At 43.2% G+C, this 23500-nt stretch overlaps 1 protein-coding gene across 1 annotated transcript in view; it reads right to left on the bottom strand.

The window, feature by feature from the left end:
• Positions 1 to 15117, bottom strand: part of LOC115197660 (transmembrane and coiled-coil domain protein 3) — a 36078-nt gene extending 20961 nt beyond the window's left edge. Inside the window, exon 1 of the mRNA XM_029759402.1 lies at positions 14735 to 15117. Within this exon, the coding sequence (XP_029615262.1) occupies positions 14735 to 14806 (72 nt within the window). The 5' untranslated portion in view covers positions 14807 to 15117. The remainder of the gene's footprint in view (positions 1 to 14734) is intronic.
• Between the last annotated feature and the right edge of the window lie 8383 nt (positions 15118 to 23500).

The raw sequence follows: 23500 nt of genomic DNA, 5'->3' as shown, positions 1-23500 counted from the left end.
TTGTAAGCGGGGCGCTGTCCTCAGATAATCGCATGATATGCTTGCGCCGTAAAGCCTTTTTCAAATCTGACACAGCGGCTGGATTAACAAGAAGTTCATCTTCAAACCGATGTATAACACTTGTACCTCTTATGAATTTTTATTTTGAGTATTTCTGTATTTTGAATTTGGCGCTCTGCAATTTCACTGGATGTTGTCAAGGTGGGTCGCTAGTGGAACACCTGCGCCAGAGAGGTTAAAAAAATAAATAAGCAAACACGTTTGGTGTTCACCAAAAGGCATGTGGGAGACTCCCCAAACATATGAAAGAAGGTACTCGTCAGATGAGACTAAAATTTTGCTTTTTGGCCATCAAGGAAAACGCTACGTCTGACGCAAACCCAACACCTTATCACCCCGAGAACACCATCCCCACAGTGAAGCATGGTGGTGGCAGCATCATGCTGTGGGGATGTTTTTCATCGGCAGGGACTGGGAAACTGGTCTGAATTGAAGGATGGTGCTAAATACAGGGAAATTCTTGAGGGAAACCTATTTCAGTCTTTCAGAGATTTGAGACTGGGACGGAGGTTCACCTTCCAGCAGGACAATGACCCTAAACATACTGCTAAAGCAACATTCAAGTGGTTTAAGGGGAAACATTTAAAAGTCTTGGAATGGCCTAGTCAAAGCCCAGACCTCAATCCAATTGAGAATCTGTGGTATGACTTAAAGATTGCTTTACACCAGCGGAACCCATCCAACTTGAAGGAGCTGGAGCAGTTTTGCCTTGAAGAATGGGCATAAATCTCAGTGGCTAGATGTGCCAAGCTTATAGAGACATACCCCAGGAGACTTGCAGCTGTAATTGCTGCAAAAGGTGGCTCTACAAAGCATTGACTTTGGGGGGGTGAATAGTTATGCACGCTCAAGTTCTGTTTTTTCATCTTATTTTTTGTTTGTTTCACAATAACAAATCGTCAAAGTGGTAGGCATGTTGTGTAAATCAAATGATACAAATTTAACTCCAGGTTGTAAGGCAACAAAATAGGAAAAATGCCAAGGGGGTGAAGACTTTCGCAAGCCACTGTATATACAGGGGGTACCGGTACCGAGTCAATGTGCAGGGGTATGGGTTAGTTGAGGTAATATGTACATGTATGCTACCGTTCAAAAGTTTGGGGTCACTTAGAAATGTCCTTGTTTTTGAAAGAAAGGCACATTTTTTTGTCCATTAAAATAACATGAAATGGATCTGAAATACAGTGTAGACATTGTTAATGTTGTAAATGACTATTGTAGCTGGAAACGGCTGATTTTTAATGGAATATCTACATAGGCATACAGAGGTCCATTATCAGCAACCATCATGTTTTACTTAAGCCATATGTTTGACACCCCTGATGTAGAACCAACCAACAACTCACATTCCCTGCCAGACAACTTGTTTGGCCATGGTCAGGGCCAATAGAGCACTCTGTACTAATAGAAGATATTGCTCTAATACCTTGCGCTGCGAATCCCTTGGATCAGTGATGTGAGTTCTAATCCAATTTGATATATTAACTAACATTAGGCTCATATATACACTACAATGGGGGCATTAAGAAGGGACTGCTGTTATAATCTGCCATAGACTTGGATGGATATTACAATCTGACTAAATTTAAACACTTCCAGTTCTTATGCCTGGAATATGGAGTTTAGCACGCCGATTCTAGATTACGACAATGGAAGCTCCAAAACTGGAATCAGTCAACAAGCAAAGTTCGAAATATGTTCTACTCTCTTGTGGCTTTGAGTCTCTAGTGACTCCTTGACAAGAGGGTAGAACACATGTCAAACTTTGCTAGTTGAATTGAATTGCATTTATTTGGGTTAAAACATATACAACAAGAAGCACACTGTATTCCCAGAGTTTAGCACTTGTTTCCAAAGTGGCCCTTCGATGGTAAATAACTATGAGTTATGTCATAAATAGCGTGAATAAGCCATATACTAAAGAGTATTAAACCGAGAAATAAGGGAAGGACATTTTAACATATTGAGCTGTGTGTGTTTAGGTAGCTAGACGGGGAAGGATTAAGCCAGATCCATACTGAACCCATTGCGCATCCACAGTGAATGTTTTAGTAAAATACACACACAGACATTTTCTTAAGCAAACAGGAAGCTATGGCCCTTTGTTGTTACAAGGATGTATATTCTGCTAGTCCACACAATAGACACAGGCCACCTTATCTGTTCTACCATAACAACCTTAATGCAAGCACATCATTTTTTGATTCATTGCAAGTGGGTAAAGGTAGGACAGGGACTCCTCTCTCTCACTCTCTCTCGCTCTCTCTCTCTGAGAACAAAACAGCCCTTCATTTCACACCACTGCAGAGAAGAAGAACACACACTATGAGAGAGAAGAAGGGTCCTGTGGTGCTTTATTGGTATTCCTTCCAGGCAGCTGGTCAATACTGATCCTCATGGAGACAGACACACCACTCTCCCCTGCTGCTAGAGACATCCCTCTAGCTAGCCTCAGTGGAACGAGGGAGAGGGGGAAGGAGAGAGAGAGAGACAGACACACCACTCTCCCCTGCTGCTAGAGACATCCCTCTAGCTAGCCTCAGAGGAACGAGGGAGAGGGGGAAGGAGAGAGAGAGACAGACACACCACTCTCCCCTGCTGCTAGAGATATCCCTCTAGCTAGCCTCAGAGGAACGAGGGAGAGGGGGAAGGAGAGAGAGAGAGACAGACACACCACTCTCCCCTGCTGCTAGAGACATCCCTCTAGCTAGCCTCAGAGGAACGAGGGAGAGGGGGAAGGAGAGAGAGAGACAGACACACCACTCTCCCCTGCTGCTAGAGACATCCCTCTAGCTAGCCTCAGTGGAACAAGGGAGAAGGGGAAGAGAGAGAGAGACAGACACACCACTCTCCCCTGCTGCTAGAGACTAGAGGTCGACCGATTAATCGGAATGGCCGATTAATTAGGGCCGATTTCAAGTTTTCATAACAATCGGTAATCGGTATTTTTGGACACCTTTATTTAACTAGGCAAGTCAGTTAAGAACACATTCTTATTTTCAATGACGGCCTAGGAACGGCCTTGTTCAGGGTTAACTAGTCCAACGCTCTAACCACCTGCTTTACATTGCACTCCACGAGGAGCCTGCCTGTTACGCAAATGCAGTAAGAAGCCAAGGTAAGGTGCTAGCTAGCATTAAACTTATCTTATAAAAAACTATCAATCAATCAATCATAATCACTAGTTAACTACACATGTTTGATGATATTACTAGTTTATCTAGCCTGTCCTGCGTTGCATATAATTGATGCAGTGCGCATTCGCGAAAAAGGACTGTCGTTGCTCCAACGTGTACCTAACCATAAACATCAATGTCTTTCTTAAAATCAATACACAAGTATATATTTTTAAACCTGCATAATTAGTTAATATTGCCTGCTAACATGAAATTATTTTAACTAGGGAAAATGTGTCACCTCTTGCAACAGAGTCAGGGTATATGCAGCAGTTTGGGCCGCCTGGCTCGTTGCGAACTGTGTGAAGACTATTTCTTCCTAACAAAGACAGCCAACTTTGCCAAACGGGGGATGATTTAACAAAAGCGCATTTGTGAAAAAAGCACAATCGTTGCACGACTGTACCTAACCATAGACATCAATGCCTTTCTTAAAATCAATACACAGAAGTATATATTTTTAAACCTGCATATTTAGCTAAAAGAAATCCAGGTTAGCAGGCAATATTAACCAGGTGAAATTGTGTCACTTCTCGTGTTCATTGCACGCAGAGTCAGGGTATATGCAACAGTTTGGGCCGCCTGGCTCGTTGCGAACTAATTTGCCAGAATTCTACATTATTATGACATAATATTGAAGGTTGTGCAATGTAACAGGAATATTTAGACTTAGGGATGCCAACAGTTAGATAAAATACGGAACGGTTCCGTATTTCACTGAAAGAATAAACGTTTTGTTTTCGAGATGATAGTTTCCGGATTCGACCATATTAATGACCTAAGGCTCGTATTTCTGTGTGTTTATTATATTATAATTAAGTCTATGATTTGATATTTGATAGAGCAGTCTGACTGAGCGGTGGTAGGCACCAGCAGGCTCGTAAGCATTCATTCAAACAGCACTTTCGTGCGTTTTGCCAGCAGCTCTTCGCAATGCTTCAAGCATTGCGCTGTTTACGACTTCAAGCCTATCAACTCCCGAGATTAGGCTGGTGTAACCGATGTGAAATGGCTAGCTAGTTAGCGGGGTGCGCGCTAATAGCGTTTCAAACGTCACTCGCTCTGAGACTTGGAGTAGTTGTTCCCCTTGCTCTGCATGGGTAACGCTGCTTCGAGGGTGGCTGTTGTCGATGTGTTCCTGGTTCGAGCCCAGGTAGGAGCGAGGAGAGGGACGGAAGCTATACTGTTACACTGGCAATACTAAAGTGCCTATAAGAACATCCAATAGTCAAAGGTATATGAAAACAAATCGTATAGAGAGAAATAGTCCTATAATTCCTATAATAACTACAACCTGTAACTTCTTACCTGGGAATATTGTAGACTCATGTTAAAAGGAACCACCAGCTTTCATATGTTCTCATGTTCTGAGCAAGGAACTTAAACGTTAGCTTTTTTACATGGCACATATTGCATTTTTACTTTCTTCTCCAACACTTTGTTTTTGCATGATTTAAACCAAATTGAACATGTTTCATTATTTATTTGAGGCTAAATTGATTTTATTGATGTATTATATTAAGTTAAAATAAGTGTTCATTCAGTATTGTTGTAATTGTCATTATTACAAATACATTTTAAAAAATGTCCGATTAATCGGTATCGGCCTTTTTTGGTCCTCCAATAATCAGTATCGGTATCGGCGTTGAAAAATCATAATCGGTCGACCTCTACTAGAGACATCTCTCTTGCTGGCCTCAGTGGAACGAGGGAGAGGGGGAAGGAGAGAGAGAGAGAGACAGACACATCACTCTCCCCTGCTGCTAGAGACATCCCTCTAGCTAGCCTCAGTGGAACGAGGGAGAGGGGCAAGGAGAGAGAGAGAGACAGACACATCACTCTCCCCTGCTGCTAGAGACATCCTGCTAACTAGCGATGGGGAAAAAATAGATACAGTTACATATCAATATTATTTTGGACAATATTATATTGATATTTTGACTCAAAGTATCGATTTGCTAGGTAGTGTTAGCTCGCGCTAATCGGCTGTACCTGCACCAAAACTGGTATTTGTCATCCTATAGCTTGTTCTCCTCCATCTTCTTTTTAAAAATAGTTAGCCAACATGGGACGTGGACTAGGCCTAACACACACGGACGTGGACTAGACCTAACACACACGGACGTGGACTAGGCCTAACACACACGGACGTGGACTAGGCCTAACACACACGGACGTGGACTAGACCTAACACACACGGACGTGGACTAGACCTAACACACACGGACGTGGACTAGACCTAACACACACGGACGTGGACTAGGCCTAACACACACTGACGTGGACTAGACCTAACACACACGGACGTGGACTAGACCTAACACACACGGACGTGGACTAGGCCTAACACACACGGACGTGGACTAGACCTAACACACACGGACGTGGACTAGACCTAACACACACGGACGTGGACTAGACCTAACACACACGGACGTGGACTAGACCTAACACACACGGACGTGGACTAGACCTAACACACACGGACGTGGACTAGACCTAACACACACGGACGTGGACTAGACCTAACACACACGGACGTGGACTAGGCCTAACACACACGGACGTGGACTAGACCTAACACACACGGACATGGACTAGGCCTAACACACACGGACGTAGACTAGGCCTAACACACACGGACGTGGACTAGGCCTAACACACACGGACGTGGACTAGACCTAACACACACGGACGTGGACTAGGCCTAACACACACGGACGTGGACTAGGCCTAACACACACGGACGTGGACTAGACCTAACACACACGGACGTGGACTAGACCTAACACACACGGACGTGGACTAGGCCTAACACACACGGACGTGGACTAGGCCTAACACACACGGACGTGGACTAGACCTAACACACACGGACGTGGACTAGACCTAACACACACGGACGTGGACTAGACCTAACACACACGGACGTGGACTAGACCTAACACACACGGACGTGGACTAGACCTAACACACACGGACGTGGACTAGGCCTAACACACACGGACGTGGACTAGGCCTAACACACACGGACGTGGACTAGACCTAACACACACGGACGTGGACTAGGCCTAACACACACGGACGTGGACTAGGCCTAACACACACGGACGTGGACTAGACCTAACACACACGGACGTGGACTAGACCTAACACACACGGACGTGGACTAGACCTAACACACACGGACGTGGACTAGGCCTAACACACACGGACGTGGACTAGGCCTAACACACACGGACGTGGACTAGACCTAACACACACGGACGTGGACTAGACCTAACACACACGGACGTGGACTAGACCTAACACACACGGACGTGGACTAGACCTAACACACACGGACGTGGACTAGACCTAACACACACGGACGTGGACTAGACCTAACACACACGGACGTGGACTAGACCTAACACACACGGACGTGGACTAGACCTAACACACACGGACGTGGACTAGGCCTAACACACACGGACGTGGACTAGACCTAACACACACGGACGTGGACTAGACCTAACACACACGGACGTGGACTAGACCTAACACACACGGACGTGGACTAGGCCTAACACACAGACAGGCAACCCGGTTCATTCAGGAACTAATCAATAGCATATTAACAATACATATGTAGGGTGACCTTTCAACACATAGCCTTGCCAGAAGCTCTGCTCTCCCCTGTGGATTGACAGAGCACAGAGTGGAATCTCTTTTAGACCTAGTTAAATACTGCTATCTCTATTAGACTAAATGAAGTGAAAATACTACTTAAAAGGGGTGAACTCAACTTTAAATTGTCTCCTCCATGTCGACAGCATCCTCGATTTCCAAACTTGCTGGCCTACATATAGGGCCTAGGGCCTACATATAGGGCCTACATATAGGGCCTACATATAGGGCCTACATATAGGGCCTACATAGTAGTAAAAACAGGAAAACAGTGAGTGGAATTCTACTCTCCATGAACAACAACAAGGGAAAAAGGGGATGAATGCTGCATTGAGACCAGAAAATCAAGAGTCAACATCTAGACGTAGACCTCCAGCCATGTGTATCATATAGACCAGACCTACTGTAGACCTCCAGCCATGTGTATCATATACACTAGACCTACTGTAGACCTCCAGCCATGTGTATCATATAGACCAGACCTACTGTAGACCTCCAGCCATGTGTATCATATAGACTAGACCTACTGTAAACCTCCAGCCATGTGTATCATATAGACTAGACCTACTGTAGACCTCCAGCCATGTGTATCATATAGACTAGACCTACTGTAGACCTCCAGCCATGTGTATCATATAGACTAGACCTACTGTAGACCTCCAGCCATGTGTATCATATAGACTAGACCTACTGTAGACCTCCAGCCATGTGTATCATATAGACCAGACCAACTGTAGACCTCCAGCCATGTGTATCATATAGACCAGACCAACTGTAGACCTCCAGCCATGTGTATCATATAGACTAGACCTACTGTAGACCCCCAGCCATGTGTATCATATACACTAGACCTACTGTAGACCTCCAGCCATGTGTATCATATAGACCAGACCTAGGTCTCCAGCCATGTGTATCATATAGACTAGACCTACTGTAGACCTCCAGCCATGTGTATCATATAGACCAGACCTAGGTCTCCAGCCATGTGTACAGTCCGAAATGATTGACACCCTTGATAAAGATGAGCAAAAATGACTGTATAAAATATAATTCAAACACTGAGCTATATTGTATGCTCAAAGAAATACTACTACTAATATAATTGTTCAGAGGCATTTTTTTTTTTTAACAAGCATTTTTTTCTCTTAAAGGGTAGGGGTCAAAATTATTGGCACGCCTGTTTTTCAATACCTCACCTTGCGAGGATAAAGGCACTGAGCGTTTTTCTCAAATGTTTTATGAGTTGGAGAACCCATTGGGAGGGATTGTAGACCATTCCTCAGTACAGAATACTTCAATATCATTGATGTCCTTTGCCTGTGCTTATGGACTGCCCTCTTCAATTCAAACCACAGGTGTTCAATGGGTTTCAAGTACGGAGACTGAGATTGGCCATTACAAAAATTTAGATTTTGTGGACAGTATACAATTTCTTTGTGGATTTTGATGTGTGCTTGGAGTTATTGCCTTGCTGAAAGATCTACTTATGGCCAAGTATAAGCCTCCTGGCAGAGGCAAACCGGTTTTGGAGCAAAAATAATCTGGTAGTGGGTAAACATACCGTTAACAAGGGCCCCAGGACCAGTGGAAGCAAAATAGGCCCATAACATCAAAGATCCACCATATTTTGTAGTTGGTATGTGGTTATTTTCTGCTCATACATTCTCATTTTAACACCAAACCCACCACTGGTGTGTGTGGCCAAAGAGCTCTATTTTCATGTCATTCAACAAATGTAAACGCCTGGGGTTTGCTAAACAGCAGTGGCTCTTGGATTGAAACTGGTGTTTTGGTCATGAAAATAGAGCTGTTTGGCTACGCTCACCAGCGGTGGGTTTGGCATCTAAATATACAGTCACTTTTGCTCATCTTTTTCAATGGTGTCAATGATTTCAGATCCCACTGTATGTACTGTAGGGCCAAATCAGTTAAAACACGAGCCACAGTTGTAAGGAAGCTGTGGCAATATCAAGTTATGGAAACACGGACACTGTCAAACAGCTCAACAAAAATATAATGAGCAAAAAAGGCTGAGTTCAAGTAGGGATAGCTACAGTCCATCAATCTTCTGAGAAAGCGATGTACTATTGACCTCAATCAGTTAAAGACTAGAGCCACAGCTGTAAGGAGGCGGTGGAAACGTAAAATAAGCAGTACTGCAGTTTACAGCACGAGCTGAAGGAGCGCTTGTATCACCGCTGGGCCCCCCGATCCCTGCATCTAGTTGAAGTTGGGGATTTCAAGGAAAAGTGCAGTCGTTTTCTACAGAAAGAAGGAAGGAAAGGAGGAAGGAATGAAGGAAGGAAGGAAGGAAGGAAGGAAGGAAGGAAGGAAAGAAGGAAGGAAAGGAGGAAGGAAGGAAGGAAAGGAGGAAGGAAGGAAGGAAGGAAGGAAAGGAGGAAGGAAGGAAGGAAGGAAGGAAAGGAGGAAGGAAGGAAGGAAGGAAGGAAGGAAGGAAGGAAGGAAGGAAGGAAAGAAGGAAGGAAAGGAGGAAAGAAGGAAAGGAGGAAGGAAAGAATGAAGGAAGGAAAGAAGGAAGGAAGGAAAGGAGGAAAGAAGGAAAGAATGAAGGAAGGAAAGAAGGAAAGGAGGAAGGAAGGAAAGAAGGAAGGAAGGAAAGGAGGAAAGAAGGAAAGAATGAAGGAAGGAAAGGAGGAAAGCAAGTTTCAAGTTTAAATTAGAGGTCGACCGATTATGATTTTTCAACGCCGATACCGATTATTGGAGGACCAAAAAACAAAAAAAAGTCTTATGGTATAAACTTGGATTAGCTAACACAACGTGCCATTGGAACACAGGAGTGATGGTTGCTGATAATGGACCTCTGTACGCCTATGTAGATATTTAATAATAAATCAGCCGTTTCCAGCTACAATAGTCATTTACAACATTAACAATGTCTACACTGTATTTTAATGGGCAAAAGAAATTGCTTTTCTTTCAAAAACAAGGACATTTCTAAGTGACCCCAAACTTTTGAACGGTAGTATATATATTCTTATTCCATTCCTTTACTTAGATTTATGTGTATTAGGTAGTTGTTGGGGAATTGTTAGATTACCATGTTAGATATTGCTGCACTGTCGGTACTAGAAGCACAAGAATTTCGCTACACTCGCAATAACATCTGCTAACCATGTGTATGTGACCAATAAAATTTGATTTGATTGTGTCTGAGTTCACTGTCCATTTGAAGGGTCAACCTGGCAGGGCATTAAGTAACCTGTGTGAGCTGCGGAAATACCTGGAAGAGGTAAAAGAGGAAATGTTTAATATGTCACCTCTCCAGCTCTGGCAGGGAAGAATGGCTGTTTATTCCAATCTGTTCTCTGTGACAGTGGATCTGGTTTCTGTCCCTGCATCCCAAGCATTTGTGGAGAGAATATTCAGCCTTTCATCAGGCTTGAGAAACCGAACGACCATTTCTCTGGAACACAGTCTTCTTGAAGATAAACCAGAAAATCGTGTTTGGTTGAACGGAAACACCCCCCACACAAACACAAGCTGGCTGTGACATGATAGATTTGTGAAGAAGTGTTGTATTGTTTGTTTTTGCCGTTGTTTTCATGAACCCTATTTGAAGGGGTTAGTCAGTGATACATGTTTAATATTACATCAACATAACTTTACATAACTTTACATAACATAACTTTACATAACTTTACATAACATAACTTTACATAACTTCATTTGTTGTTTCCTCTGTCAGATAAAGGTAAAGGTACTTGATTCTTCTTACATCTACTACTAAAGTAAAAACAAAGAGTGCTTATCCTTTAAATCCAAGTCACATTAGGATAGTTTTAATATTTAAACCTAACCAAACGTATGTCGTTCTGACCCCCCAGGGGGAAGAAGTGACGTCCTAAAAACACATAAATGGCTCCTCCCACGCATATGCTACTTTCTGTCACTAACACTAAAACTGAAACTAAGCGATACACAAAATAAATATAAATGTTTTTATCAAACTTAAACTAAATAACAAATTGTAAATCATGTCTGAAAATATTAAATCACAAAACTATATTAACCTTGGTAGGCTAAGGAATAAAACATGTATATCAATGCAGATACATTTGTCTATAAAGTATATCAAGTATAGGCCTACAGTTGGACTGCAGCCCAGTGCAATGCATTAAGGACATTGGTGTTAGACAGATCCACAGATGATGCAATCTCAATCGCACTCCACACTGCCCTTTCCCACCTGGACAAAATAAACACCTATGTGAGAATGCTGTTGACTGACTACAGCTCAGCGTTCAAAACCATAGTGCCCACAAAGCTAATCACTAAACTGAGGACCCTGGGACTAAACACCTCCCTCTGCAACTGGATCCTGGACTTCCTGACGGGCCGCCCCCCAGGTGGTAAGGGTAGGTAACAACACATCTGCCACACTGATCCACAACACAGGGGGCCCTCAGGGGTGCCTGCTTAGTCCCCTCCTGTACTCCCTGTTCACCCACGACTGCGTGGCCAAGCAAAACTCCAACACCATTATTAAGTTTGCTGACAACACAACAGTGGTAGGCCTGGTCACCGACAACGATGAGACAGCCTATAGGGAGGTCAGAGAACTGGCAGTGTGGTGCCAGGACAACAACCTCTCACTCAACATGAGCAAGACAAAGGAGCTGATCGTGGACTACAGGAAAAGGAGGGCCAAACACGCCCCATTCACATCGACAGGGCTGTAGTGGAGCGGGTCAAGAGTTTCAAGTTCCTTGGTGTCCACATCACCAACGAACTATCATGGTTCAAACACACCAAGACAGTCGTGAAGAGGGCGCGACAAAATCCTTTCCCCCTCAGGTGACTGAAAAGATTTGTCATGGGTCCCCGGATCCTCAAAAAGTTCTACAGCTGACTGGTTCTACATTCTGACTGGTTGCATCACCGCCTGGTACGGCAAATGCTTGGCATCTGACAATAAGCCGCTACAGAGGGTAGTGCATACGGCCCAGTACATCACTGGGGCAAAGCTTCCTGCCATCCAGGACCTATATACTAGGCGGTGTCAGAAGAAGGCCCAATTTTTTTTCCAAAGACTCCAGTCACCCGTCATAAACGTTTCTCTCTGCTACCTCACGGCAAGAGGTACCAAAGCGCCAAGTCTAGGTCCAAAAGGCTTCTTAACAGCTTCTACCCCCAAGCCATAAGACTGCTGAACAATTAATCAAATGGCCAACCAGACTATTTACATTGACACCCCCCCCCCAACCCCCTACCGCTGTATATTACTTTACCCCTACCTACCGCTGTTTATTACTTTACCCCTACCTACCGCTGTTTATTACTTTACCCCTACCTACCGCTGTTTATTACTTTACCCCTACCTACCGCTGTATATTACTTTACCCCTACCTACCGCTGTATATTACTTTACCCCTACCTACCGCTGTATATTACTTTACCCCTACCTACCGCTGTTTATTACTTTACCCCTACCTACCGCTGTATATTACTTTACCCCTACCTACCGCTGTATATTACTTTACCCCTACCTACCGCTGTTTATTACTTTACCCCTACCTACCGCTGTATATTACTTTACCCCTACCTACCGCTGTATATTACTTTACCCCTACCTACCGCTGTATATTACTTACCCCTACCTACCGCTGTATATTACTTTACCCCTACCTACCGCTGTATATTACTTTACCCCTACCTACCGCTGTATATTACTTTACCCCTACCTACCGCTGTATATTACTTTACCCCTACCTACCGCTGTATATTACTTTACCCCTACCTACCGCTGTATATTACTTTACCCCTACCTACCGCTGTATATTACTTTACCCCTACCTACCGCTGTATATTACTTTACCCCTACCTACCGCTGTATATTACTTTACCCCTACCTACATTAACAAATTACCTCGACTAACCTGTACCCCCGCACTCGGTACCCACTGTTTATAGCCTCGATATTGATATTTTATTGTGTTACTTTTTATTTTATACCTTAGTTTATTTAGTAAATATTTTCTTAACTCTATTTCTTGAACTGCCTTGTTTTCACAGTAAGGTCTACACCTGTTGTATTCAGCGCATGTGACTAATAAAATTTGACTTGAAGTGGGATCTGTGTAGCTATAATTGAGGTGATAAATGTAAAAACTGACAAGATGAACCATGTGGATGTTAATTTATTACTCATATTGTGAAGGAGAGGTGAGACAGTGACTGAAGTAATAAAAGGAACTTTGGACTTGACACTTTTAACATCCAGGTCAAGACATCACTCAGGTTCAAACATGATAAACTGCCTGGAAATAACCAGTCTGTAACGGCTGTCGTCGGAATGAGACCAAAGTGCAGCGTGGAAAGTGTTCATGATGTTTTATTTTCACCAAAAACACTCAAACAAAAATTAAACGAAAGCGCACAGTTCTGTCAGGTACAGATACGAAACCAAAAACAACTAACCACAAAACACAGGTGGGAAAAGGCTGCCTAAGTATGGTTCCCAATCAGAGACAACGATAGACAGCTGTCTCTGATTAGGAACCATACTCTGCCAAAAACAAAGAAATAGACAACATAGAATGCCCACCCTGACCTAACCAAATAGAGAAATAAAACGGCTCTCTAAGGTCTGGGCGTGACACAGTCAGTCAACAGTCATACAAATCAGTTAATCCATGAAATGTAATTTGCCCTGAAGGCACGATCGCTACAGGAGAAAGAGAAACAACTTGCTCTCGCTTTAACAGTTGAGTGATTTTCTGGTTTGTAATGTCTTCACAAACAATCACGAGACACACCATGGAGGAGGAAACAGTGTGTGTGTGTGTGTGTGTGTGTGTGTGTGTGTGTGTGTGTGTGTGTGTGTGTGTGTGTGTGTGTGTGTGTGTGTGTGTGGCCTATAAGAGAAGACCGGTTTTGTTTTAGATTTGCATGATGGCCTACTATTAGGATCAGTGTTCAACAATGACTTCCTTAATTGTGCCACTCTGATATTTACAACCATTTAAATGCATCTTGAAACATAAGGTTGTTTTATCCTCTACTGCGAATAAGGTGTAAACTATCAATACATTTACCAAGTGCTCAAGTCGTTTACATAATGTGCACAAGTCCATGTTACTCAATAAGACCCTGGGGGATTTGATAATACTTGTGCAGCTGTAACATTGTAATAACATGGAACGAGCTAAAACTCTCCAGCTGTTAAAACATTTATCTGACTCCTAACATGTCTATCCAGCTGTCATTTGGAGCAGTAACCATTGCAAGAGATCAGAACAGAAGAACAGAAAACGGAACCGAGAAGAGAGAACAGAACATTGCTTTCGACAACAGGAGAAGGGCACTTTGCATTGAAACAAAAAAAATTATACTGTTTTTTTTTTTTACTGTTAAAAAATAAAATCACAGTTAGATACAATTTTCTTATTTTCTCAAATATCAACCAAACATGTATTAGGCAATTCTGAATGGTATGATTGTGTTATAAAAATCTGTTAAAATATGAACAGGACTGAAAATAATTGAATGCTAAATGAAAATCAGGTAAACACCTCCAAGTTAACCTAAAACGTAATGAACACAAGCAATGGTACACAATGTAGCCTACATACTAGAGAGCCTCAATACGCTAAGATAGCAGAGCAGTTCCTGGGCGTAAAAGCCTACATAAGAAATGACCGACCCAGAAGAGTAAAATCAGATTTGACCGAAAACTGGGACACGGCAGGTGTTCGCATATTGATGCCTTCGCTGCATTATGATGACGATACAGTACAATGCCTCCTATGTTTAAGCAGCGTAGGCTATGTGGAGTAGAAGAAATCATGAGAAAAGGTCGTTATTACCATTTCGTTCCGGCTGTTAAGGTATTTTTCGACTTCTGATAAACTTCTCACTGCTGAGTCAGCGGTGGCCATAATCACCGAGTCGGTTTCGCGGTTGGGTTTAGGAATTGGAGTCGGTGTAGTGTTCCGTTAACGATGTTTCATCATTTGTAGTCTGACACGATCCTTGTCGACCGACCCTTCACACAGACTGATATGACCATTCTCTCTCTTTCCAAAGCCGAAAACACTGAACAATGTGCCCTCAGACTCCGCCCTGCTGAAGGTCTGCGGAGCAGGAGGTTAACCCTATCCTTCTACCGTGGGTGAGGTTAACGACACAACCGACGTTTAAACCGACCGGCCAAAACCTACAACTGGCCTTTACCCTAACCCTAACCTTAACCAAACCCTTGCCTAATTACATTCTGAAATGAAATATCGGTTTGGGTGTCATGCGTGTCGTTCTAACATTTTCCTGCTTTCATTCCACCCTCCACCATACTGGTGACAGTGACTTGAGCAGTTTCTAAACGTCTCAGCCTATCATAATCCTATCACTACTCCAACCATTCCAAACATGTTAAACAACAGAAACTGATGTCACCATAATACAATCTGAAAGGACAAATGTAGGCTGCTACAGTAGTCTCTTCTCACACGCACACACACACACACACACACACACACACACACACACACACACACACACACACACACACACACACACACACACGCACACACACACACGCACACCTTATCTAACCCATTCCCCCTGGAGCCAGTATCAAATCAAACAAAGCTAGCCCTCAAAGCAATTAAGGACTAGAAACAAAAAGGACAAAGGACAGTGCCTTGAGTGTTTACTCTTTGCGCAAAGAGATCCACCCTAGCAGGACCAGAGGCCATGAGATTGGGAACAGGCCAACCATTCTAGTCTTGGCCAAGTCCCACAAGCCTTTTTCATTTATGTATTCATGTAGATTGCTTAGTGTTCACGACTAGTTTCATCCGCCCAACTCGGTGGTTCTCCGACTGTGAAACTGTGAAAATATAAATGAGCTTTGAAGGTGTTGGAAGTCTTACTACCTGAATAGAATACCTTATCTGTAATCCACACAGGCGTGTTGTCGCTGTAATCCTTCCTCTCTTGATTTATTGGTGAGGCTTGGGGTTGTGCCTGAAATGACACCCTATTCCCTATATAGTGCACTACTTTTGACCATAGCCCTGGTAGTGCACTATATAGGGAATAGGGACCAGAGCCCTGGTAGTGCACTATATAGGGAATAGGGACCAGAGCCCTGGTAGTGCACTATATAGGGAATAGTGACCAGAGCCCTGGTAGTGCACTATATAGGGAATAGGGACCAGAGCCCTGGTAGTGCACTATATAGGGAATAGGGACCAGAGCCCTGGTAGTGCACTATATAGGGAATAGGGACCAGAGCCCTGGTAGTGCACTATATAGGGAATAGTGACCAGAGCCCTGGTAGTGCACTATATAGGGAATAGGGACCATAGCCCTGGTAGTGCACTATATAGGGAATAGGGACCAGAGCCCTGGTAGTGCACTATATAGGGAATAGGGACCAGAGCCCTGGTAGTGCACTATATAGGGAATAGGGACCAGAGCCCTGGTAGTGCACTATATAGGGAATAGGGACCAGAGCCCTGGTAGTGCACTATATAGGGAATAGGGACCAGAGCCCTGGTAGTGCACTATATAGGGAATAGGGACCAGAGCCATGGTAGTGCACTATATAGGGAATAGGGACCAGAGCCCTGGTAGTGCACTATATAGGGAATAGTGACCAGAGCCCTGGTAGTGCACTATATAGGGAATAGGGACCAGAGCCATGGTAGTGCACTATATAGGGAATAGGGACCATAGCCCTGGTAGTGCACTATATAGGGAATAGGGACCAGAGCCATGGTAGTGCACTATATAGGGAATAGGGACCAGAGCCATGGTAGTGCACTATATAGGAAATAGGGACCATAGCCCTGGTAGTGCACTATATAGGAAATAGGGACCAGAGCCATGGTAGTGCACTATAAAGGGAATAGGGACCATAGCCCTGGTAGTGCACTATATAGGGAATAGGGACCATAGCCCTGGTAGTGCACTATAAAGGGAATAGGGACCAGAGCCCTGGTAGTGCACTATAAAGGGAATAGGGACCAGAGCCATGGTCAAAAATAGTGCACTATAAAGGAAAAAGGATGCCATTTTGGTTACATGCAAAAAACATATTTTTTGAGTGATGGGTCACCAGAATGAACACAGACAGAGAACAGGGCCCATACTCAGAGTGCTGATATAGGATCAGTTTTGATTATATGGACAGGGGAAGACCTGATCCTAGATCAGGCCCCATACTCATAAAGAGTCAGAGTTCTGATATAGGATCAGTTTTGATTATATGGACAGGGGAAGACCTGATCCTAGATCAGGCCCCATACTCATAAAGAGTCAGAGTGCTGATATAGGATCAGTTTTGATTATATGTACAGGGGAGGACCTGATCCTAGATCAGCACTTCTACACTGAGATTCCTTTTTGAATACAGCGTAATGCAGTATGAGATAGTCCCACTACCAAAAGGCAATTGATTGATAATACAATAGGGACCTTTTTTATTTATTTATCCTTTAACTAGGCAAGTCAGTTCAGAACATATTCTTATTTAGAATGACGGCCTACCCTGGACGACGGTGGGCCAAGTCCCCTATGGGACTCCCAATCACGGCTGGATGTGATACAGCCTGGATTCGAACCAGGGACTGTAGTGATACCTCTTGCACTAAGATGCAGTGCCTTAGACCGCTGCGCCACTCGGGAGCCTTGCAGAATCGGTACAATCAGATACGAGGATATTGGATCCCTGGCTACCTGACAAACACAAGCCAGCAACGTATTCACTAGGTCATCAAGTTTTAATGTGCTTACCAATGAGTTTCATTAGTAGGACACGTTCACCAGGTGGCTACAGCAAAGCAGGGATTAGGGCTACAGTCAGTGTGCGTAGACAGGGTCATAGTGACACACACACACACACACACACACACACACACACACACACACACACACACACACACACACACACACACACACACACACACACACACACACACAGGGGTGTATAAGGGGTTGTGTGTGTGTGTGTGTGTGTGTGTCTGTGTGTGTGTGTGTGTCACTGCTACCCTCTCATAAAATATTGATTGACAAATAGGACTAACTGTAAGTCTATGCCCTCCCTTTCACTGACGCTTCTTCCACCTTAGACATTAGACTGATAATAAACACCAGAAGAAGCCATCAGATACCTTGAGATACACATTTTGCATTATTGAAAAGATTCAAGGTACAGATATGGAAATAATCTGTGGTTGGATAACAGATATATATAATAATAGTGTTTCCCCTATATAGATTTTTAATCGTGGCCACCACTGCAAAACATTTCAAACAGAAATGCTGCACCAAGAAGACCCAATCTACCAGAAATAGCATCTGGGACTCTGGAAGACTGCATTGTGGGTAAATCATTGCCCCTTTTCTGATCCTCACAGAGAGAACATTGATGCAGATTGGTGACCTTCCCAATTTAAAGAAACCGCAACATCAGTCCAGCAGCATGATCAATAGAAATTGCAATTCTCATGTCGTGTATCACCTACTAAAACTGTATGAAATTAAGCAATATCACTTCTTTCAAATTCTATTACAATTTAAATGCTTATAGCCTTTGCGCTATAGACTCTTTTAGCTGCTATACATAGCCTATATAAAGCTGCTTATAGACAGATCTCTTAGCTTTATAGCTTATAGCCTCTCAGAATACAAGTGGGGGTATGGGTTGGACAGGCAAATGGGACACTTGATGTAACCATTTAGCTGAGAGCATGTGTATACCTCCAATTCACCTTATCTACAGATCAATATCAGTGAAATTCTATGGTAACAGAATGATGCAGACTCAGATTTTTCCCTTTAAAATGTACGTCAGACAAAAATCTATGATTGCAAAGTTAAACAAACTAACTCTATGCATAAGGATTAATTTAAAGAATATCTACAGAAAATGTGCATAAAAACAGATTTACAGTGCATTCGGAAAGTAGTCTGACCCCTTGACTTTTTCTACTTTTTGTTACGTTACAGCCTTATTCTAAAATGGATTTAAAAAAAAGTTAAATCCTCATCAATCTACACACATTACCCATAATGACAAAGCAAAAACGGGTTTAATAAAATGTAGCAAATTTATAAAAAAAAATAAACTGAAATATCACATGTACATAAGTATTCAGACCCTTTACTCAGTACTTTGTTGAAGCACCTTTGGCAGTGATTACAGCCTCGAGTCTTCTTGGGTATGACACTACAAGCACAACTGTATTTTGGATTTGGGGAGTTTCTCCCATTCTTCTCTGCAGATCCTCTCAAGCTCTGTCAGGTTGGATGGGGAGCGTCGCTGCACAGCTATTTTCAGGTCTCTCCAGAGATGTTCGATTCAAGTCCGGGCACTGACTGGGGCACTCAAGGACATTCAGAGACTTGTCCTGAAGCCACTCCTGTGTTGTCTTGGCTGTGTGTTTAGGGTCGTTGTCCTGTTGGAAGGTGAAACTTCACTCCAGTCTGAGGTCCTGAGCACTCTCCAGCAGGTTTTCATTAAGGATTTCTCTGTACTTTGCTCCGTTCATCTTTCCCTCAATCCTGACTAGTCTTCCTGTCCCTGCAGCTGAAAAACATCCCCACAGCATTATAGAGGCAACCATGCATCACCTGAGGGATGGTGCCAGGTTTCCTCCAGATGTGACGCTCGGCATTCAGGCCAAAGAGTTCGATCTTGGTTTCGTCAGACCAGAAAATCTTGTTTTCATGGTCTGACAGTCATTTAGGTGCCTTTTGGCAAACTCCAAGTGGGCTGTCGTGCTTTAACTGAGGAGTGGCTTCCGTCTTGGTCACCTCCCTGACCAAGGCCCTTCTCCCCCAATTGCTCAGTTTGGCCGTGTGGCCAGCTCTAGGAAGAGTCTTGGTGGTTCCAAACTTCTTCCATTTAAGAATGATGGAGGCCACTGTGTTCTTGGGGACCTTCAATGCTACATAAATGTTTTTGTACCCTTCCTCAGATCTGTGCCTCGACATGATTCTGTCTCGGAGCTCTACGGACAATTCCTTCGACCTCATGGCTTGGTTTTTGCTCTGACATGCACTGTCAACTGTAGGACCTTATATAGACAGGTGTGTGCCTTTCCAAATCATGTCCAATCAATTGACTTTACCACAGGTGGACTCCAATAAAGTTGTAGAAACATCTCAAGGATGATAAATGAAAACAGGATGCACCTGAGCTCAATTTCGAGTCCCATAGCAAAGGGTCTGAATACTTATGTAAATAAGGTGTGTTTTTTATTTGTAATACATTTACAAACATTTCTGAAAACCTGTTTTTGCTTTGTCATTATGGGGTATTGTGTGTAGATTGATGAGGTAAAAAAAAAATATTGAATACATTTTATAATAAGGCTGTAACGTAACAAAATGTGGAAAAACGGAAGTGGTCTGAATACTTTCCGAATGCAATGTACTTGAAGAATAGTGCAGATGCAAAGTTTGGTAACAGAATGACGGCAAAAACAGAGCAAACCGTCATTCTGCACTGTTATTCAAGTAAATGTGGTTTTGCACAATTTTTGGTGGAAACGGTTCAAATTCATCCTTGTGCATTGAGTTGTATGGTTTGTTTAACTTTGCAATCATTGGTTTTTGTTTGACATACATTTTAAAAAGTGAAAGATCTGTTACCGTGGATTTTGTTACCATGGAATTGCCCTGATATTGATCTGCAGATGGGGTGAATTGGGAAACATAATTGTAAACATAATCTCAGCTAAATGGTTACGTCATTAAGGGGCGTTAGTAAATTCACTCTGGCCTTCTACTCCAATTTCAAAGCACTCGTCTGAGTGTGCTAGAGCGCAGAATAATTGACACATTTACAAACGCTGAACACCCGTTGAATATGGCCAATGTCAGTAAACGTCAGCAAAAAAAAGCGCAATTAAATTGTTGCCAGCAGCAGTTACAGTCACCAACGCTCTGGATAACATGAAAACAGCCTAACCAGCTCTGCTAGGGAGAGTAAAATGGTCAGAGTGAGGTGGTCTCTCATTTGTCTGGAAGTAGCTAGAAAGCTAGCCAACATTAGCCAGTTAGCTTGGGTCCTTGACAGCCGTTGTGAGGTCAGAACGCTCGGATCAGCCCTACTCCTCGACCAGAGCGTCCAGTGTGCGCTCTGAACGCTCCGAGAGCAAAACACTCTGAATTTACGAACTCCCAGTGGCCACTCTGGCACTCCAGATTGAATTTACGAACACACCAAGTGTCATCATCATTCTTTTACCATGGAATTGCATCACAGGCATTCCATAAAATAGTTATCCAACTTCTTGAATACCAATAAAAGCTTGGAGGGGTCACCATCAATACATCTTAAAGTCAGGTTTCCCAGAGTCAGATTAAGCAGGGTCCTGGACTATAAAGCACTTTATGTGTAGAATCGCCATTGATTTTGAATCCAAGACTTTGATCAGTATCTGGGAAACCGGCCCCATATGTAAAGTCATTGAGCTCCGGGATTTTCTCTGCCTCCTAATTTACCCTGAATGTAGCCTAACCTACCTGTACAGACCAGTTGAACCACCATCGTACACTACATTACTAAAAGTATGTGGACACCTGCTCGTCGAACATCTCATTCTAAAATCATGGGCATTAATATTGAGTTGATCCCCCCCTTTGCTGCTATAACAGCCTCCACTCTTCTGGAAAGGCTTTCCACTAAATGTTGGATCATTGCTGCGGGGACTTGCTTCCATTCAGCCATTAGAGCATTAGTGAGGTCGGGCACTGATGTTGGGCAATTAGTCTTGGCTCGCAGTCGGCATTCCAATTCATCCCGAAGGTGTTCAACGGGGTTGAGGTCAGGGCTCTGTGAAGGCCAGTCAAATTCTTCCACACCAATCTAGACAAACCATTTCTGTATGGACCTCGCTTTGTGCACGGGGGAATTGTCATGCTGAAACAGGAAAGGGCCTTCCCCAAACTGGTGCCACAAAGTTGGAAGCACAGAATCGTCTAGAATGTCATTATATGCTGTAGTGTTAGGATTTCCCTCCACTGGATCTAAGTGGCCCAAACCATGAAAAACTGCCCAAGATTATTCCTCATCCAAACTTTATAGTTGGCACTACGCATTCGGGCAGGTAGCGTTTTCCTGGCATCTGCCAAACACAGATTCGTCCATCAGACTGCCAGATGGTGAAGCATGATTCATGACGCCAGAGGCGGTGAGCTTTACACCACTCCAACCGATGCTTGGCATTGCACATGGTGATCTTATGCTTGTGTGCGGCTGCTTGGTCATAGAAAACCATTTCACAAAGCTTCCGACAAACAGTTCTTGTGCTGACGTTGCTTCCAGAGGCAGTTTGGAACTCAGTAATGAGTGTTACAACTGAGGAAAGACGATTTTCACGCTCTACACGCTTCAGCACTCGGCAGTCCCCGTTCTGTGAGCTTGTGTGGCTTACCGCTGAGTCGTTGTTGCTCCTAGACATTTCCACTTCACAATAACAGCACTTACAGTTGACCGGGTCCATTCTAGTTGGGAAGAAATTTGACAAACTGACTTGTTGGAAAGGTGGCAGCCTATGATGGTGCCACGTTGAAAGTCACTAAGCTCTTCAATAAGGCCACACTACGGCAAAATGTTTGTCTATGGAGATTGCATGGCTTTGTGCTCGATTTTATACACCTGTCAGCAATGGGTGTGGCTGAAATAACCGAATCCACTTATCTGAAGGAGTGGCCACATACAGTATGTACACAAAAGTATCGTGCGTCGCTCAAGTGACGCCATAACACAATTCCCCTTTGATGTGAAAAGCTAATGCAGTAATCATAAAATGAAACACCTAATTGAAAAGGTGATTTTTTATTTATTTATTGTAAAATAAATGTGATTGACCATTGAAAGTTCCAATTTTATTTTCAAATGACGTCACAACTGTTTTAGTAACTACATGTACATGTCCAAATGCTGGAATTCTTGTAATAAGCTATTGCCCATGATAGCTTTTTCTTCATTTCTTTCTATATACATATTTATATATACACACACACACACACGATTCTATGAGTTCCACATGTTGCATATTCCATATGTTCCACGTTCAAGAAGAGTCGACTCATGATGCAAGCCTGTTCCTTCGGACTGGCAAACAAACTATACCATCTAAAAATGGTTATAACCTTAATACACTGACCAAATATCATCATCATCCTCATCATCATGACAAACGCAATTCAAATTTTTACAAAATAAAAAAAGCGCAAGTTGAAAGCAAATGAGGGAGCTGTTGAAAAAAAGCAAACGGCTCCTCTGTCCGTTCACTCATCAAAATACAAACAAAATCAGAAACACAAAACGAAAGGATGAAGAATAAAATAATGCTGTACACATGAATAAAACATCTCTACGATGCTTGACTGATTCAAAGTTCATTTCGTGAATGGACAACGCTAGGCAAGCCAGCTATAACCTCGATCTGTGTGTACTAAATAGTCTTCTGAGCTAAGGTATATTCAGGGGGGGGGGGGGCAAAGAGGAGGATTGTTTCAGCATTGAGGAAGTCGTCATCAGATTCCATTGAGAAAACCTTTAGATTCTGTTGAGGGGAGGTGGTCAAAATGCAACCAAACTGGTTCCTGTTCAG

This window comes from Salmo trutta, chromosome 7 (genome assembly GCF_901001165.1).
Source record: "Salmo trutta chromosome 7, fSalTru1.1, whole genome shotgun sequence".
NCBI classification, from domain to species: domain Eukaryota; kingdom Metazoa; phylum Chordata; class Actinopteri; order Salmoniformes; family Salmonidae; genus Salmo; species Salmo trutta.
Note: the sequence above shows the minus strand (reverse complement) of the source record. Positions and strands in the feature narration are given on the sequence as shown.